Genomic DNA, 20,529 nt, shown 5'->3' on the forward strand with positions numbered 1-20,529 from the left:
GACATGATGTTTACAGTGAAGAAGCACCTTGTGACTAAACAGCTGACAGCTGCTAGTGCTAAGAAATCTTTATATGCACCTGGGGACCTTCATAAAATATAGAGTATCCATGTTCCTAACTTGTGAAGCAAGGTATAAAAGAAAACAATTAAGGTGTTTCGTCTGTGATGACAGCTGATTCAGGTTTTCTGAGAGTTCCCAATTAAACAGTTCTGAAAGTATGAAAGCTTATTACCTGTGACTTACACTGTTTCTTAAGCACAGTTTATTTATCAAGTCGTGAACAGTGGTTTATTTTGTAGTGTTTTTAAATCTTGATTTAACAGTATAAAAATAAGAAAAGGCTTTTCATGAATTCATCAAATTATCACCAGCTAATTTATCCCCTGGTAGTTTCCTATAGATTTTCATAGAAATCTTTCTTAATAATTGAACTCAGATTCGTGTGTCAATGAAGATTAGTAGCTGTAAAGTGATTTTATCCAGAAGTACTCAGATCTATATATTTATGGCCAACTGAGGTTTTTTCCTGGAGACCAAGGAGAACTCACTGTCCTTTTCTGATGTATCTAAAGTGCTTTTACAACAGAAGACCAGCATCTTCATGAGCTAGACTAGAATGCAAATGACTCATACCATTTTTTAGTGGTGGAAGCTGAGACCTTAGATTATGTGGGTACCATGGTCTAATTATTGTACTTCTTTGTGCCAAATGAGCCTAACTGTGCATTTCAAACATGGATAGTCAGTACAGATACTAAATTCTAGCTCTTCTCTATTGGGATAGCACTTCATTCTCTCCTTATACGATCTTTAAAACTGGCTCCTCTTTGAAGTTTGTGTTTTCCATGGCGCCGTAGTTGTTATTCCTTCATAGGAAAATACTATCTGTGTGACTGGAGATATTATCAGGTGTTGAGCAGGTTGTTTAACATGAAAAGGCAATTTTAAAATAATTCTTTCTGTGTTCTTTTATGGTAACTATCCCTTTATGTACACAAATGAGGTATATTCTTAATCTTTTTGGTGCTTCTGTGGTGAATTTTATTTAGAAATTTGTTATCTCCAAAAAGGAAACAGGCATATAACAAAATTATTCTATAGATTGAGTCATTTTGGACTGGGAATAGAAAATATGCACTCTAACTCCTTTTCATAAGATTCTATCCAAAAAAACAGCAACGCAAACCCCCTCCAAAAACCATTGTTACTTCAATGGTGTTTGCACTGGAGCTGGGAAGTTTACAGCAAGAACATCATTACTTGCCACGAAGCTTCATGTTCTGTTCTTTCTCTGCTGCTTGTAAAAGAAAAAGTAATAGGAACTGAATTTTAGTCATTGGTAACCCCATTCTTGTTGGAGTGTATCACAGTACATGGCTGTGAATTGGTAGAGATTTTATCCCAAAAATGCACTATTTGTCACTGCAGAGGTACATTAGCTCATTTGGACAGTTGTGTTAGCACAATGTTGTTGTCTACTTTTTACAGATGAAAAGAACAGAATTTGTATTATTTTTCCCTCAGTCACAGTTTTTGTGGGCTGCTTTCAGTCTTTCTTTTTAACACGTGGAAGTTAGTTGCTGCTGGTCCCCAATGCTGCACAACAGCCCAGTTGTTAACTTTGTACTTTAGTGAACGTATTTTGGCATGAATAATGTGGCACAACTAATTTCAGAATGCTAAAATGTCTATTATCACATCTGCAGAACCATTTCCAGTCTCGTTCACATAGGAAAAAAGTGTATTGTTGTAGTTTTAAATATAAAACATTTCTCATGTTTTCTTGTCACTTTAGCAAAAAGTGCAGAAAATCAGATTAGAGTGTGTTAAATTACTGGTCATACTCACGGTCTCACTAGACACTAAGTAGCCCTAAAAAGAGCAGATTTTTTCCCCTTCTGCTGGAGGTTGCCCAGGAAGCCATCATTGACATGGGACATAGTTATGCAAATACATGTATGCATTGTTCACGTTTAGCACACAAAACCCTGTGGATTTTTAATTTGATTTTGATCACAAAACAGTCATTGCCTTCTAAATGATAGATGATACATTTCATTAGAGATAAGTTGATACAGGGAGAGGCCTAAAGTTGCTTTGAGAAAGGAAGATCTTATTTGCATGTTAATGTGTTGTGTATACTTGCATACATTTCTTAGAATAACACCTCAAAACTTTGATAGCTTGAACTATTTAGGTTGAAATTTGCCATGAGTTCTGTCTACTTTGGGTTTGTTTGGAGATGGACAGGGAGTATCTGACTGGTTCTGAGAATGATGCTAGAGAAAATACGTTATTTTGCCTGCGGTGAAAACATCACGTGACCACTGTGTTGATTGAACTAAAGTATCTCCATCTTTTGAATGAGAGATTCCAAGATTGGAAAATCTTTCCCTGCTATCTGTCTATGCATCTCTGCTGAAATACGATAGAGTTACTGGAGTTTGACTGCAGAACCGATGAAAGCTTGCATGTGTGCCGAGGAGCTGCTGCTGGCCTGCAGGGTCAGGTCTGAGCAGGACTTTCCCATAGCTGTTCTTCCTGTGCTGCTGCCAAGCACCATCACGGGGAATAATAGGGGAGGCTCAGCCCTGAATTTGCTTCCTGCTGGCACTTAATCAGCGAGGAGAAGGAGGAGAAGTGCGCCTAGGCAGAACACAGAAGGGCAAAGCAGCAGAGGAGAGGAGAGCAATTGCTTACAGAATTGCATACTTTTTTTCCTGTCTCCTTCAGGTTTCAGAATGGACAGATCTGTAGGAATAACACATCCCTTTGTAATAAATGAAGTTGTTCTCCTTTTACCGTTCCTCAGAGCTTGGAAAGTTGGAAAGCTTGCAATAAATGAAAGACTGCCTAAGAAAGTAAAACATTAGCCTGAAGAATTACATTTTAACCTGAGCTGTGTTGGGTAGATAATAAATAATAATCATGCTTGCCACCTAGCTCCATCCTCTTGTCCTCCCAAATCTGATTTTGTCCTTAATCAATATCAGCATTTGAGGAGAAAACAATAAATGCATACTTTGCCCTAAACCAGCATACTATTAAAAAGAAGTTCATCACCATAAGGTGATGCCAGAAATATAATTTTTAGATGGTACTTGTTCTGCCAAAATTAGTGTGTGCTCTGAAAAGAGGCTGTTCTATTCTCCCTTTCCTTAGTTTAAAAGCTACAAAATGGGGATGATAAAAGCTCGTCTCACAAGGAGGTGAAGATAAATAAAGTGAGGTTTGCGATGTTCTCAGAGACTACAGTCAGCATAAACGTAGAAAATGTGTATGATGTATATTAAAATATTGTATTCTCTATTTGGTATATAAAGACTGAATGAGGAAGGTTTAAAAAAAAAATGAGAGTCCCTCCACAGTCACTGAAGAAGGAAACTTTACTGAAAAAAGTAGAATGCAATCACATAACTGAAGATTATATAATATTGTGAGCTAGAGTGAAATCTCATTAGATGTCTGGTTTTATAAACCTTATAATTTTTTAAGTGGATATGAATCTACTGTATTAATACTGTCAACAGACTTACTGTCAAAAAGAGAAACATCTGTATCCTGGTATTAGGCTTGGGAATCTCCAAGTCAGAAAGGAGCAAGGCAGAAAGAGGATTATAAAAAAGACAATTAAAGGATTTTGCTGTCATTGATGAGAGAAACTAGAAAATATATTTCAAATTCAAACCACGCATTATAATGTGTGTATGGATTTCTGTTTGCTGCTTCTAGTCAGTTTGCGGCAGAAGGGACCGAAGCTGCCAGAGTTTCACTTTTAAGAAAACCCTTGTGTTTCTGTTGAATTTTAAAAATACTTGTCTGCATACTACTGTGTTAGTATTTGTAACAAAATTTCACAATGGACATGTATATTCTAAACGGTAGTAAGAATTACCGGAGTGGGGTGTTTATGTATTGTATGCACATGTGGGCTGGGTGACAGGATGTCGGAGATGGGCATCAAGACCTCTGTGGTATTCTCATACTTCTCGGTAATATCTATAAAGCATTTCCTGATGCCTTTGTCACAACTGTGTTCTACGAAAGCAAGATTTATCATCATTAAGAGTTAAAGTTGACATTCGCTTAGTTATAAATTGTTTAGCTTTCCTGACTACCAATACCTGAAATTTAATAATCTTAAATGAAAATGTCATCGGCAAATCTTCTTAGTAGGCAGTAACAGAAATGTGTAGGAAGCCCTGCTAATGCTAACTCCTAGGTATAGATTTTAAGACCCAGAACAAGGTATAGCTTGTTCATTATTGTCATTTTCAAATTTCTAAGGAATCCGTTCTCTGGTATTTTCAGTGTTTGATCAGTAGTGAGTTTGTTTCACAGGAGCTTATACTGCCCCTTTCCCATGCTACCAAGGGACTATTATTAGGGAAAAATGGATAGAGAGTTAGGAAATAATGTTAGGAGAGTTCAGGTAAACAGTTCAGTTTATGTAATAACATTTATGAATATTGTAAAGGGGAGGAAAAGCTAGCCCATAAACCTGCTGTAGGTTGGTGAGTCCCATGGCTAGAGTGGCTAATATCTCCTCTCTTACCTGGCCTCCTGAACCATGTGATGTTTCCTTTGCTTGGAGGGATCACAGTAAAAGAAGAGCTAATCTTTTCCTTGTGCTTTTCTTTTTGAATTTGTGCTTTCTTCCGAGATGGAATATTGCAGTCATTGTAATATCAATGATGTTAAGAGATAGAATTTTCCAGGCTTGTTTCATGCTAATACTAGATTTGCCACAGAGGCTAGTCATTGTGATTACGTGGTTAAAATTCCTGGATGTTGCACAGAAAAGATACTTCTGATTTAAGTATATTTAAACCACCAGAAGGATGCAGTGTATTTTATAATGATGTATCAAGGGGGGAGGTGAGGGGGTAAATGTTCTCATTTACAAAAGAAAGGGCTTACATTAATATATTTTTTTTCAAAAATTATAAATAAAATAGTAGAAAAGCTTCAGAAATGCAGGAAGACAGTAGTGTATCCCTTAGCTTAGGTTTGGAGTCTCAGTTTGGAGTATCTGATAGTGTAGAATTAGAAACAAAATTAAGTAAAACTTTGCAGAACAGGATCTTTAACCATGGGAAAAGAATAGTATTGAAACAGGTGAAATACAAAGAAGGATTAAAACAATGGCAGCTGTTTATTGGATAAGGAAGATGAGTAAAAAGGTTACAGGTTAAAAATGTGTACAATAAGTGGATTAAAAAATGAGATTGTAATAATCTGTTCTCCCTGGCATTATAAGAAGTGAGAATAATATATAATAAGTTCATAAAAAATCGAGAAAAATTAAGTGTGCATCAGAGTTTGTTAAAAAGAATGACCTCTTCATATACCACAGATTGGAGCTAAATTGTGGTACTCATGCCAGCAAAAATCATTATAGCTATGAACATAACAAAAGTTTGAGAAAGGATGGAATGTCTTAAATAAATGTTTCTTATTATCCTTACTTCTTGTAATTGATTATAGTAGCAAAGAATGTAAGTGATATTCACCCTTTTGATTTTAGACTTAGCCCAGTTTTGAACTGCTGATCTAGTGTTGAAGGCAAATTTATCATATCTGTGCCTTACTGGTTTCAGATATCTTTCTCTGAGGCATCTTGTAGCGATCACAGCTGGATTAGATTAATCTTCAGAAGGGCAATTCCTGCAATTTGTAATTACCCAAATGAAACCTCTGCCTAGAGGTTAGGTGAAAATAACCTTCGCTTATATGGCAATGCTTCCTAGTCTTAGCTGAGATAATGAGTAGAATTGTACATCGTTGAATTAAACACACTTTTAGTAAGCATTTATATACTAAATAAGTAGTACATTTCTGTAAAAGGAAATGTGCTCAAAGGTTAATAGAAGTAATGTATTAATTAAAAGGAAAATATCTTTTTTACTCTATTGAGAGATTATTCACAGCATGTAGATTATGGGCAATGATGATCAAGTACATAAAATGATATTACACTTCTAAACTAGTATACTACTGGTCTATTTTTGTATGAGAGATTACATATGCCTTAAGAGAGAAGCTGGTATTAACTGCTTTTCTTTAATGAAAATGGTCTGGTGATTTCTCCAGGTGGGGATGAAGGGACTGGGGATGGAGGCTAGTAAGCTCTGTTGCATATGAAAAAGCGAAAAAGCAAAAAACCTTGTGACTTTTTTTTTTGGTGGTGTGTTCTTCAAGAGAAAGAGGTTTCTTTCTTTTCCACAAACAAGGATCTGATATTATTTATCTCTTTTCACTTAGTGTCACCGGCAACATAGCAGATGCTACAAGAATCTGAAAGAAAACACTCTTACGTTTTGAATGTGCAGGAATGGATTCTGCCTGCGCATTTCAGTCCTATATTGCAAGTGAAGTTTCAGTAAAATGCAGTTACTATCTAACTCCATGCAAGCCCTAGAAATAGAATATGCTGTATAACACTGCAAGAAGTCATCCATCTGCCTTGACTGCTGGTGCTAAGTAGCGCATTTTAGCTCGTGGACCAAATTTCTCTCTGTGAATACACAGCAGTACAATTTTAATTCCTAGGGTATGGCAAGCAACAGGTACTGCTGTCCTCCTTCCTTTGCTTTTCTTCTAGGTGGTCTTGATTTGCTTGGTCTCCTAATCACTTAAAGAGCTATAAGGAAGATACTTCTTGAAGGAGACACTAAATCTTAACCCCAGGCCAGGCTATGTCTGTGTTTCCTTGCTCCAGCTCATAGGTGCTGTAGTTTCTACTGGCGGTGGGGGCAAGGAAGGCTGCATTGTTCTTGGTGACCTTTCTGTCATCAGGATCCCATATGGAGTATTCTGCCAGTATGAGTGGATATGAAATGAGTTAGACATTTTCTCATTGTTTGTGAGACTATACTTTATTTGCAAAGTAATAGTAGGGTTCTTTCTGCTATGAATTATTGGATAAATGATTTCTGTGCATCCAGAACTATATTTATCCTCTATCTGAATTTACAAGGGTGGTCTACTAATGCCATTAATACCTTAATGCTCAATAACGGCTGAGCAAATAAGAGAGTATTATATTAGTGAAAGCAGTTCATATGTTATTCAAGAGATGTGGACAATTTCATTTTAGGGAAATGAGGCATGTAGGAGAATATGATCCAGATCAAGAACAGGTCTAGAGAACATAACTATAGTGTTTCTATCTCTTTTTACTCAGATTTTACAGTAAATTAAGGGCTACGAAGATATTGGGAAGTATTATATATATAGATACATTTTTATAATTTTAGATATATATATATCTAAAAAATGCTTTTATTTATGTATGCATATAGATGTCAAAAACACCTCCAAAATATGTTCTTATGTGGTTATCCATGGGTATCCAAGGACAAGTTATTCTGCCGTTGTATGCTGTCTTACAGAACACTCTCAAATAATATTTTGCAGAAGCAAATACTGAAAATTAATAAATAAAACGAATTTAGAGTCTACCAGAGAAGAACATATTTTTGCTAGTGAGGGAAATCTCTAGAATATTTCATATCTATCATCAGAATGCTTGAGATTTTCTGTTGTAAGACTGTAAGGAGATTTCTGAGAAGCAGCATAGAAAATCCTCTTCCAGAGGCTCAGAGGCTGATTCTGTTTGTGTTCTTGAGTTGATCTGATCCACTTGTCACATTTTTTAAATTTGGTCAGTTTTTAAATCTTTTTCTCCACGTTTCTGGAAGATGCCAAGTTCCCAGGTAATAATAAAAGTCAAATGGATGAATGAATTCTGTGAATACTATATTTTCCTTCCAGTTTCAGTGCCTTTACCATTTTCCTCAGACAACTGAAGTAAGAATTTATCTGAAGATTGTTTTTTGCATCAGATGTTATAGTCAGATTTTGACGTCAATACAGGATGCTAATCAGAGTGAAATCACCTGGGCTTGTAATGGCTGTTAAAATCCACAGAATATCATTAAAATGTTTTACTGCATATGTAAAACTGCTTAATTAAGCTAATATATTCATAATTGGTGTGTATTTGTAGACATTTATGCCACCAGCAGACAAGAAAACTTGAAAATTTCACTTTCATGATGAGTTCGGTAATTTTAACGTGTATCTAATGTCAACATGCACTCTACCTGTGTAGGTCAGAAAGTGTGGGGCTAGTAGGCTTCAGTTCACTCAATTTTTTATATCTATTTTATATTTTGGCTTGATTTTGACCTTTTTTTTATGAGTCTAAGATTAGTTTGCTAATATGGCTAAAACAAAACTCTAATCAATTGAGCTGGTTTTATTAAATGTCTTCTACTGAATTTGCACATGATTAAAATTTAAATTTTCTTTAAAAGTAACTTTGTTTCATCTAAGTGTCATGCTAGAGCTCTTATTTAAAAAAAAAAAAAGGCAAAAAATCTCTAGACTGAAGTGCACTTGAGAAGCTCATTTTTAGGACTGTTCAGTTCATTGCTTTTGACTAAACCACAAAATTTCTGATTACTAGAATAAATATTAGAAGGCAGGTTAAAATATACTCCTAACTAGGTGGGTTCAGGTTAATTTGGTGATGATGAGAGAGCTGACTTTTTAAATGTCAGCCTTTTTATATTCTTTTTAAACATTGCCACTAAATGCTTCATTTCTTCAGAAGCATCCAGTCAGTGATACTTCTTTACCTGATGTTGTTGGCCACTCTCTTGCTGCTGGCCTGTTTACTGATTAACCTAGGGGTGAAAGAGAGCGTGTCTCCTCCCTCTTGTCATGCTCGATGTTGCTGTCTAGCTGTCGCTGGATGAACACATAGCTCAGTCTTCCAGAAGAAATGAATCATCTTCCTTTAATTGATGAGCTCTAGGAATAAATATTAAGTAGGGCCCAGTTTTACTTTCTGTAGTTGTGTGCATACATCCCATATCCAAAAAATACTTTAACAGCTAGGTGTGAGACCGGAGAGGGCTGACATAGATAGATGAACCAGATAGATTTCATACTGTATGATGTTTCCTGGCTAATCTGTGAAAGAAGTTGTAATACTTAAAAAAAAAAAAAAAAAGTCCCAGTTAATATCTTTATTAATAGAAGGCACTTAAGTATGTTTCTTACTTAGTGTATGAACTTCCACTGTGTAGCTTTATTCTGATAAGTATATAGAGGAAGAGGAGAAAATATAAACTGCTTTTAGACAAAATAAAACCACCATTTTATAGTTTCCCTGTGAATTAAGAAATTAATTAAATAATTGGCAGTTATACTGCCAGTCACTTCATTCTGTCTTTGTTCTTTATTTTTAGCCCAATGTAAAAAAGCTAAAATCACTTTGCTTTTCAAAACCTTTGAAAGCCTTAGAGACCAGTGAATATTTCCCTATATTTTTTTACTGTCCTGTTCATTACTGTAGGAAACAAATACATAGACAGAAATGAGCCAGCAAGTCTATACTTTCTGAGACCCCTGGGGGACTCCATGTGCTTTAAAAATGTATGAGACTTTGTCCATGGAGTCGTTATTAACTGCTAAAGGTCACATGTTTTGACATTGTTCCTGAAAGTTTTGCCTTTAAAACCCAGTGACCTCCTGCTTTTGGTGTCGATGCACACTTTCTTCTTGAATATGGTGGAAAAAGGTAGAAAACAACTACAATGATTATGAGGTGTCTTGATTTCTGTAGCAGATATTAAACTACCAATCTCACCAAATGTAAAAGTGCAAAACTGGTGACAAGGTTTCATGTTACATTGCTGATAGGTTTGCATTCTTTCAAGTGATCCATATCTGTAAACTCTGTTTTCCCAAATAAGTGTTTATTTTCTGTAAAATAGGAAACTATATGAAAATTAGAATAAAAAATCCTGTTTCTGTGGAAGACTCACATATGAGAAAATTAGCTTCATAAGAAAAAAAAACTCTTTTCAAGTAATCAGATGTTCAACTTCAAAGCTCATGGTCTGGTCCTACAAATATAAGGTTAGATACATAATAAAGCAGGTCATGTCATTAGCATTTGTCATGAACTTTATGTTAATCCCATATCTAAGTGATTAATCATTTGGGGCCAAAATAGTAATCTAAAATTTAGAGACCTTTCTTACCTTTGTTGTGTGTTTTTCATCCATTTTAACTATATTCAGTATGTTTTAGTTAAGTCTTGCTAGATCTGTGCACCAGAGATGTCTATATGTAATTCATTACAAAGGCTTGGCATACAGCATAGCTAAGAGAAATTAAAAAGGTCTGTTATTTTCAAGCTTAAAATAAATCCCCAAGCTTTTAAATTATTTGATTTCTTTTTTTTTTTTTTAATGCCCATCTAGGAACAAATTTCACCCTCGCAGAACTAGGAATCTGTGAGCCCTCTCCCCATCGAAGTGGCTACTGCTCAGACATAGGAATACTCCATCAAGGCTATTCCTTGAGCACTGGCTCTGATGTGGACTCGGACACGGAGGGAGGAATGTCTCCAGAGCACGCCATCAGGCTGTGGGGAAGAGGGATCAAATCCAGGCGAAGTTCCGGTCTGTCAAGTCGTGAAAACTCAGCACTCACGCTTACCGACTCCGACAATGAAAATAAGTCAGATGAGGAGAATGGTAGGCCTTTTTCTTCAATATATTCTTAATGCACATGTGTGAGAACGTGATCATACTTAAAAATACATGAGTATTCTTTTAAATTCTTTTAAAAAGGTGAATTTTTCACTTCTCTTTCTCAGTTTGACTAAAGCTGCTTTTTAATGTGGGGGGTTTTTTGGTGTTGTTTTTTTTTTTAGCATCAATATTAGGAAACTCTATTACCTGTATATCATATAAGATGATATATATTGTGTTTTATCTTATAATTTACTTTCCATGCAATAATCTTTCACAGAAGTTTGTGCTCAGGGTACATTAAATTAAACTTAATGATGAGAAGCAGAAAGAAATTTCTTAAAAGAAATAGTTTCTCATATGTGATTTTTATACACAGCTTCAAGTAATATTAGTAATCTACAATATGCTAGTAGCTGTAACAATGGTGCTAATTTGTAACAATCAGATTTAATTTTGTGTGTTTTTTCATGGTTTTGAAGTTGTAAAAAAATAAAATTAATTTGCTGTTTGCTTATTGGTAAGTATTGGGGGGCTTTTAGAAAGCAAACCTATGCATCAGACTGAGGCAATTAGTCTCAGGCACTTCTGTTTAGTATAGTTTATTAAGTTAACAGAAATGAGACTTTAGGCAGTGCAACAATCATTTGTGTCAAAACACCTAGAATTTGGTTGATTCTCAAAGTAAACTGCATTAAGCCAGCTGTCCTTTCAAATGCATATAACCCAGATTCATGTTCTTCATACATATCAGCTAAAAATTTTTACGTGGGGAATTTTCTGTGCTCACATATTTTTAAATTAAACTGAAGAGGAAAAATAGTAAAAATGGATTTGCAGGAGTTTTTCCTCCATCCTATAGGGTGATGAAGGTGCAAACTCAGCTTAGTTAAAATACAGTCTAAAAGTTTTGATACTTGCCATTCTGAGAAGGTGCAGAGGAATTTCCCTAACATTATACCCTCAGAGCAACTATTCAGGTAGCTGATACCAGCTAATGAAAACAGCTTTCTGCTACGCATATTACTTGTGATGAAATTTAATTTGTTACATGCTGGGTGCCGCTCAGAGAGGACTTTTTCTAGATGTTTATTTTAGGCTCCTCCCCGCACTTACTGACAGTTGTCTCAGTTTCAGCAAAGCCGGTGTGCCAGGCGCTAGAAACACAAGCAACTGCTTGTCAAAGCAAACAAGGCAAAACTGGATTACAGATTTATATTGATATAAAAAGTTCAGAAAAGTGCAATTGATTTTGTTTGTAACAGCAGTCTTTTTTTGTTGATTTAAATTGAATCTTCAAGTAATATCTCATCTCCCTAGGCATAGCAGGATACATGTCTTCATCAAAACCAAAGAGGAAATGTATATTTACTAATGAGGGTGCATACAAGGAAGCCAGTATTTTAAAAAGAATCAGTGACTGATTAACTGATTTTTCCTTTTTCTTTTTTTTTTTTTTTTTTAGTAATACTGTTCACAGAAAATATGGCAACTTCTATTGACTTTAGTATAGTTTTGATAAGGCTACTGTGCATAGTTTCAAATAAAAAACCTGACTAATGAAATTCCGGCATTATGGAACGATATGGATTCATTTCTGTAGCATGAATTCACTTCTCTGAAGGTGATTGTCTCCATTTCAGTGGAAGCACTGTGCCACACCTTTTGTCTGAGAAAATTTAATCTCAGGGCCTACTTCCATACGTACTGTTGCAGACATTGATAAAAGAATGAGTCTGCTTGCTTGCATTTCGTTTTCCTCCTTATAGTAAGTGAATTATTAAGTAATTGGAAATACAGTGCAGTGAATCCATTTTGAATAGGTAATTTTTCTAACAATGATGTTAATAAGAGAAAGAAGTACATGATCAAACAGCACGCAAGAAACAAACCAGTATGTGGAATTCATTTTTACTTGGAAAGGTTTTTTGTGATAAGGGTTTCTGTATGTTTGGTTGTTTTAAAAAAAAAAAAAACAAAACATGCAACTATGAAGCAACTGTTATATACACAGAGGTGTTAACTTCAGTAAACTTTTTAGTCTTATTCTCTCAGAAATCCTGGTTAGCTCAAAAATCAATGCTTCTTCACATCACTGATTTTATGAAGTTTTGGGATGCATTATCATATAGATTGACAGTTGCCCCACTGGTTCAGCACCACAGTGTGGACACTTACAAAACCATCATTAATTTCTCACGCTTGTGCCCAGCAGTGGTTTCCTACATAATAAACGCTATGTCCTTCAGAAGCAGATCAATAACCTGCTAGGTATTCGTCTTGAAGAGGAAGTAACAAGAATCTGTACTTCAAGAGAAACTCACTCTCTGATATGGTTTCAGATTTGCAGGATACTAGCATAAAACAAGACATTTCTTGGTATGAGATTTTATCCATTTATGCCTAGCAATATTAGAGGGAACTCATGATGCATAGACCACTGAATTTATTAAAAGTACTGTTGAAGCTTTTTCTCCGATACGGTTCAACTGTTGGTGTTACAAAACAGTAGTTCAACTCCAAAAGGTGATTTTTTTTTTTTTTTATATTGAGATGCTATCACAATTTAGATCATTGTACTTAAAAAAAAAAAACCAACAACAAACCATACCTCTCATTTTTCCTGTAATGTTAAATCTATTTTGTCACTTTTAGTACATCTCTAAGTAGCACAGAGGAGGCTTAATTTCTAAAAATTGCTCTAGCAATATGATTTTGTTCCCATTCAAATCCATTCACAAAGATTATGACCATTTTCTGCACTTCTAGATTTAGTATGATTTAATTTTATCATAAATTAGAATTCTGTGAACCTTGAAATATTAGCAGGTTTGAAATGCTTATAGATAAATTGAAATAATGGAAACTCATTTAAATTCAATGTTTTACTTGGTATACTAAAATTCTTCCTAACAAAATACCTTATTGACAATCTAGTTGAAGAGCAACACCTTTATTTTCACAAGTCTGATTAGACTCTAAATTCTTATCATATCTCGCAGCTTTTACTACCGTCTCGATCTGGCCATCTCTTCTTTAGACATGGCAATGTGAATATATAACAGCAAATCTGTCACAAAATTGTCATTCAACATGATGTATTGAGTTGTAAGATTTAAGTAAATTAATCTTTTTGTGATACATACAAAGGTAAAAAGTCCATTAGAAATATAGCTCACTTCTGATGTCATGTGCCAGCTTTGTAGAGAGAATTATTTGCGGGGACCCACAAGTACGGAGTATAGGGTATATACCAGAGGAGTCCTGAATGCTTATTTTTTCTTTCCTTTTATTAAATCCTGTAACTGTTTATTCCAAAACATCACAAAAAACCTTTTCAAAAGTAGCGTTTGTCATCAGTTGTCGTGTGTTCCTTCCTAAGCCTATAGTATTCCTATTTCCAGAGTAAAGCTTAGGTGCTGATTATGTTTAGGTAGTGACCTTGAAGCAAATACTCTTCCAGGGTTATTTTTTTTTTTTTCTTTTTTCAAAGTAGAGCAGTTGTTCTTTTTTTGTAAATTGAGTTGAAAATTATGTTCTTCTCAAAAATATAAAACCCCTTGTAAAATAAAGTAACTTTCAATTTAAAAATCCATGAAAACAGAACGGTCATAATTAAGGAGGATTGTTGTACAGAATGCTTTTGCAATAGATCTGCAATCTTCTCTTTTCCTGGCTTCACTGTTATTGAAGGACCAGTTACAGGCTGTTAGGGAGGAGGTTAAACTCAACCAACATTAAACAGATGAGAGTGAAAAGCTGAACAAACCAGTAATACAGAAAACATAATCCTAGGCAGAAGAAGGGAGAACAGAAAAGTAGCATGTAAACTCAGAGCAGATCTCGTTAATATTTTAGGGTGCTGAAATGAACTAATAGACCCAAAGAAAATCCACAAGGAGGGCTTTCAGTTTGATATGAGTTTAGATCATGTTAATTCTCCTGTTGTAAAAGAGAAAACATCTGGAATGGTGTTGGTGACTTCTTTTTTTTTGGCCGAAGGTTGTTACCTTGACACTTTTTTTATTAGTACCATTATTGTATAAAAGGGATAATATGACTGGTAGAATGGGACATAACATAAAATGTTTATCACGAGATTTCTGCTCTGATATAGTATCAAACACTTGAGATGTTTCTGTTTTACATTTGTGTGTCAGAAAAGAAAAAAAGCATGTCTTGGGGGAGGAGGAGAACTTCCAGAACTGAAACCATGTTATTAAAATAATGTCAGACCAAAAGATCATCAAGGAATGCTTTTATCTGAGTAAAAGTGATTCTGAATTGAGCGGCAAGACAAGGATGAATGGGAAGAAATAAAGCAATCTCAAACTTCAGCAAAACAAGGGAAATAGTTCAAGGTCATACTGTGGTAATCTGCATGTATGTTTTAAAGAAATCTGCAATAAAACACTGTGATTTTGGTAGCTCTTTGTAGATAATGCCTATGAAAAGCAAATAATTTTGAATGTGTGGAACCATTACTGTGTTCATAGCCCAGCTGTACTTGGTGAGGTGTGGAAAAGTGGTGCATTATTGGAATGAACCTGGAGAGTCCTGACATTGAATCCAGTAGTGCCATGCAGTTTCCCTTTCCTCACTTCATCTCCCTTTCTTCCTGGTGAAGATCTTCCCTACTCCACTGGAGCCAGCCTGTCTCCAGCATCAGGTGTGAGGATTCAAGAGACATGGAAAGATTTTGTAGGATGCTTCACAGATATTTTCAGGTTCAATATCCATCAATATTTGCTACGCTAGACATATTGATGACAATGAATTCTATTATTTTTTCCGCATTACTTCGGTGGTGGTTTTTATTGCAGTAATTAAAAGTTTGAATACTAGACAATATCATATGTGCATATCACTTATTATAAAAAAATAGAGTACCATGAATAAAGTAAAATGAAATCAGGAAAATTGTAAGATACAATATGAGAAACTGTATTTATGTGTTGTACTTCTGATTGAATCTTATGAAAAAATAGGGAAATTATATTTTCCTTTTTTTTTTTTCCCCTGCTATGAAGTTTCCAGTGGTGATTTCTATAGGAGTTTCTCAAATGCATATGTAAAATAAATCTTAAACAAACAAACAAAGAACACCCCATAATTCAAACTGAGGTCATATTTTATTGTTGCTTCAATTTTATGAACAGTATAATCTGGGCTTTTTCCTGGGATGTTGTTGAATAACAGACTTAGACTTACAATGGAAAAGAAACGATATTACCGCATCAGAGGAGTGTACAAAGAGACACCAGACCATCAGATGACAGCTGAGGAGTTTATTTTCTTAGTTTTACTGTTTTAATTTTGACATGTTTTTCTCAATATTTTATTACTTCCATTTTTATTCAGCTTTCTATTTCACACTTCATAATTTGCAGAAAAGGTTATGGTGCAACTGTGATTCTACTCTTGAGAAGATTTTGGTTTTGTTGTATGCATGCTAATGTCTCTGAGTGGTAAGACCAGTTTGGAAGTAGAAGGTTTTAACCTTCCTGGTGACAGAATTCTGCTTGGGTTAAAAAAGTGGGAGATTAAGCTTGCTTCCTAAATATTCCCACTAAGAAATATTCACTTTTGCCTATGGGAAATACGTTCCTTGTTAAAATGGGGTGTTACAGTGGTGATACAGTTGGAGCAGACCTGTGTAGTCTTTAATTGGGGAAAAAAAAGATAATATGCCCTTATCATTTTGAGATAGTATGTCTATGTTTTGTGTACAAGAAGAATCAGAGAAGCTGTAGGCTTACTGTATATTGCATAGCAGAGTGGTAATTTAGCTGTTAGTAAAATAGTAAAATAGCTGTTAGTACTGTCTGGGAATGTTGTGCCCATTTCCCTCCCAGATCTACCCAGGTAGCTTGGAAACAGCAGGAGGGACAGATATGAAAGAGAAGAGAGGAAGAGCTGCCACAGTTGTACGATCTGTTCATAACTGAGAAAGTGTCCAGATGGTCCTAAGGAAATGATGAGATTTAAATGAAATGTCATGTACTCAGAAAATGGAATCGCATACGTCATACATCAACTAGACTTCTTAAGAAGGAGTGCTAGGGAGGTTAGCTCATGCATGGGCATACTTCATCTCTTCTTTAGGAAGGCTTGTAAAGTACTTTGTAAATGACAAATTTAGAAAGTCATTAAGCACAGTATCAAAGCTCAGTTGCTTAAGTGGATCCAATTTTGATGTGCTCTCAAAACCTGAGGGCACTTCTGATAGGAAGTGGTTTCCTAATGAGGGAATTGACTAGCAGGAATGACTTTTAAAGACTTAACTACACATCAGCTACAGTTTTGTCCAGGTAAATGGCTTATGCATTCAGTGCAGGGGGAGGCTAGATGATGGAGTTAAGGACAAAAAATGGATATCTAGTACTGGTAAACTTTAAAGCCTTGTGGAAGGCAAGAATATGAAATGACAGTATATAAAATCTTAAACATTTGTTACAATTTTAATATAACCCAATAACACTGTAGTGTAGGTTGGCAGGATGGCGATGGAAGTAGTGCTAAACATACGGGTATATTGAAAGAGCTAAAATAGTATCTGGAACATGGTGTTTGGTGGCATTCTAGAGAGAAAGAATGCAGATGTGGCAAGAGTGACAGCTCTGCTTAGGTGGCCTAAAAGGGGGGAAAAAATGCTATCTTGACGTTCAGTTGCTTGCATTCAGCAATTTGGCAGCCATTAGATTTTCCATTCAGTTCAGTGTTGACCAGAGAGATGTACACCAGGATCCTGGGTTTTATTCTCCCAGAGATACATGCATTTCTAGCCCTCATGATTATAGAAATGGATGGAGTGTAAAAAACAAAACAAAAACAAAAAAACAACCCAAAACTCTTATGCGTGGTGTGGTGAGGTCTTATACTATGGGTGTCTGTAATCTTCTTGCCCATTCGAGTCAGGGCTTCAGTGTCTGTAGAATTTGTAAATTGTTCTTTCTCTGAGGTGTCAGTGATTTCAGTACCTCTGCCACAGTCTATGCCACACTCTGGCTGCTGGGGCTTGACCATTGTGCTGTTTGTCCATATACCATATGAGGACCTGGCTGAAGCTGTGTCCTGTTTTGTAGTCTCTCTCTTCAGAGTGACTTTTTTGGATTATATGAATGCCCCCTACATAATTGCACGAACCAAGGCAAGCAGGAATTGAGACCTGGGAAATGAAATCCAGTATTTAGCCAGGAAACTGAGGAAAACAGAAATATAGGCTGGTGAATTAAGGCTACCTGGAAAATACTGCAGTAGCTGGGTTCATAAACTGCTGAGGCTAGCTGTGATCTTCCTTTTTCCTGAATTCATAGGGAAAGAGATTTTGTGTGCAGCTGTATCTACATCGTTGTGTGAGGGTCACAATATGGAGAGCTTTTTAAAAAAAACTCTCAACCATGAGATTTTTTCAATTAATATTTTAATTATGAGCCTTTCCATCTACTAGAGAGAAATAATGAAACCATGTTTAACAAGAACTCCATTACAGCACAAGATTCAGTTTGTCAATTATAGTTTTAGTAAAGCAAACTTATGATATAGGTCACCTAGGTAAGCAAGCGCCTTTGTTCAAAGTATAACTGAGTTAGAATAATGCCTTTTTGTACTTTTCTATAAGAGAGACGTGTATCTGATAAAGTTAATCCTGCTTGGTAATAAATGCATTGTGAGTGGCTGATGAGCGATAAAACCTTCACAGGAAGGTTTGCCTGTATGTGGTGTTTAACAAAATTTATCATGGTGAAATAAAAAAACCATGTATTTCACATTTCCCTTGTAAACTGAAGCACACATCACAGAAAACCATACACTGAAGTTATTTTCTGTCTTCCCTTTCAAAAGACTGAAATTTTACCAAAAGCCTTCTCTAAGTTTGTCAAGCCAGATACTGGCACCTTTGCTCATGTAGCATATCCCACTATTAATGTATCTTCCTAATTACAAAGACTTGCATATTTCACTGATTAGTGCATAATTAGGTCAAGTTACAAACTGTTTTTTCTAGTCAACTCTTCATTTATGAAGCTTGGTCTGAGTCTGACCAATGAACTCTGTCTGATAGTACAGTGAATGCCTATTTGCCATATGTGTAAAACTACACATGTATATTGCTGTTTGAGTATCGTTACTGTTTCTAAATATTTCATTTTATATTCTTTGTGTTTACACTCTGCACACTGTTCTTTTCAAGTAATCTGGCAGCTTGTCGAAGACAATGTATTTGAATTGATTGTTAACGTGATGTTGAAATGTAACATTCTATTCAGGTAGAATAGAATTCATCTTCAGTTAGAAAATGGATAAGAAACTATACCTTAGCTCTTTTAGTGCTAAAGTTTTAATATGTATATATTAGAATAAACAGAACTTGTTGAAAACTAAATAATCCCATTACTGAGTTTCAAGAGAGTATTATTATTTTACCATCTTTTCTTTAAAAACTTTTATTTACTTAGTTCTTAAGTAGTAAATTATAGAGATGTGCCATAAGTTCCATTCTTTAGATCACAGGAGAGGAAATGTAATTCATGAGCCCGAGTTTTATGTTTTTACCCATAGAGTTTTTTTGTGACTCAGCTTTTTGCAGAAGCTCCTGGCAGAACTGGACTTCTGTCAGATACTATAGGAGCAATCTGGAGATCAACTGTTTTTTTTACTTCTAATTTCACTATATTTGACATGGATTAAAGACAACTTTCTGCTTAATTTAAGCTTTTACACATTCTGTGACAGTCTCCTTCCTTGACATTGGTAAGGGAAATACTTTTATATATTTGTTCAGTCTTACTGTAGCATTTGAAATTGCTAACTCTCTTGACATTCTTGCTTTAAGAAGCTATGGGGAAGATAGGCAATGCTTCAGAAGGCTGAAGTTCTGCCTCTCCAATCAAGTGAAAGATTTCTTATGAGCAGCTGTTTGTCCACTTCCAAAACACTTGCCTGTTAAGTTTTTGGCTCACAGACCTCTCATCAATGTTCTTCAACACCTCAAAAGCTGCTGGTAGCACTACAGAGACCATGCTGAAATCTTAACTGTATGTGACCATGAAATACTATCTATAATAAAAATAGAGGACCATTTTTTCAATTTATAATTTGTCTATCTGATGGTTAAAGAACATCAGATTAGACTAGAACCCGTAAAAGGAAGATACGATGATACTGGAGAGGTGGAAGTATTTTGAAGAACTTGCCTTTTCAGTGAAGTTGCCCGCTATTGAAGGCTAGTTATCATTGTTCTTAAAAATAACCGCCTACATTTTGCAACTTGCTGTAGGAATGCTTTCCATGTAATAGGTTTACATGAAGCAACAGCTTTAAATGTTTTACCAGGATGAATAATTTATCTCATTATAATGTGTTACTGTTTGTCACCAGAGGGTGCCATTGCTGTGATCTTCCACATTCTTGTGCTAAAATCCACTGAATTTTGGAAGAGGTACTGCTTCTAAACGGTACCTCTTCCTTTAGTTGTGTAAAGCAATGGCAAGAAAAAGTGGCCTTATGGAGAATAATTTGCACAACTGGCAGCAGAGCTGTGTGTAGATTCAATTCTTCAGGTGCTGTTGCTTTCAGGAAATCAAGCAGTAGTTGGAACAACCAAGTCCTTAGAAAAGGGTTGTTTCCTGGTTATCTACTTGGGTTTGTTACGTAAATACATTTAACTAACACCACTTCCACTGTAGTTGTGTACCAACTCTATATCACTCATTTCTTACTGAGAAAATCCCCTGAAGTTTCTAGATACTTAGTACTGTGCAGCAGAGCAGCACTGGTGTCAGAAGAGGAGGCAGTTTTATTTGTAAATGAAGTCACAGAAAGTTACTACAAAATAAGTTGCTGATATACTCTGTGCTGGCTCCTCAAGGCATCCAGGTCAAGGTCCCTCTCCTAATATTAAAAATGTGTAAGAGCCTTAGGCTTGTATGTACTATCTGTGCTATCTGTCCACCTAAGTCTGTGGTTGCAC

General features: G+C 35.5%; 1 protein-coding gene across 7 annotated transcripts in view; it reads left to right on the forward strand.

Annotated features, from left to right (window-relative positions):
• The window catches only part of TENM2 (teneurin transmembrane protein 2), a 547,147-nt gene that overhangs the window by 34,176 nt on the left and 492,442 nt on the right, over positions 1–20,529 (forward strand). For 5 of the 7 annotated variants that reach the window (XM_075509420.1, XM_075509421.1, XM_075509417.1 and 2 more), the window contains exon 2: positions 10,284–10,559. The exons of the other annotated variants lie outside the window; for them this stretch is intronic. In XM_075509420.1, the coding sequence (XP_075365535.1) occupies positions 10,284–10,559 (276 nt within the window). The remainder of the gene's footprint in view (positions 1–10,283; positions 10,560–20,529) is intronic. 7 annotated transcript variants of the gene reach the window in all.

The sequence above is a fragment of the Mycteria americana genome, chromosome 8 (assembly GCF_035582795.1).
Source record: "Mycteria americana isolate JAX WOST 10 ecotype Jacksonville Zoo and Gardens chromosome 8, USCA_MyAme_1.0, whole genome shotgun sequence".
NCBI classification, from domain to species: Eukaryota; Metazoa; Chordata; class Aves; order Ciconiiformes; family Ciconiidae; genus Mycteria; species Mycteria americana.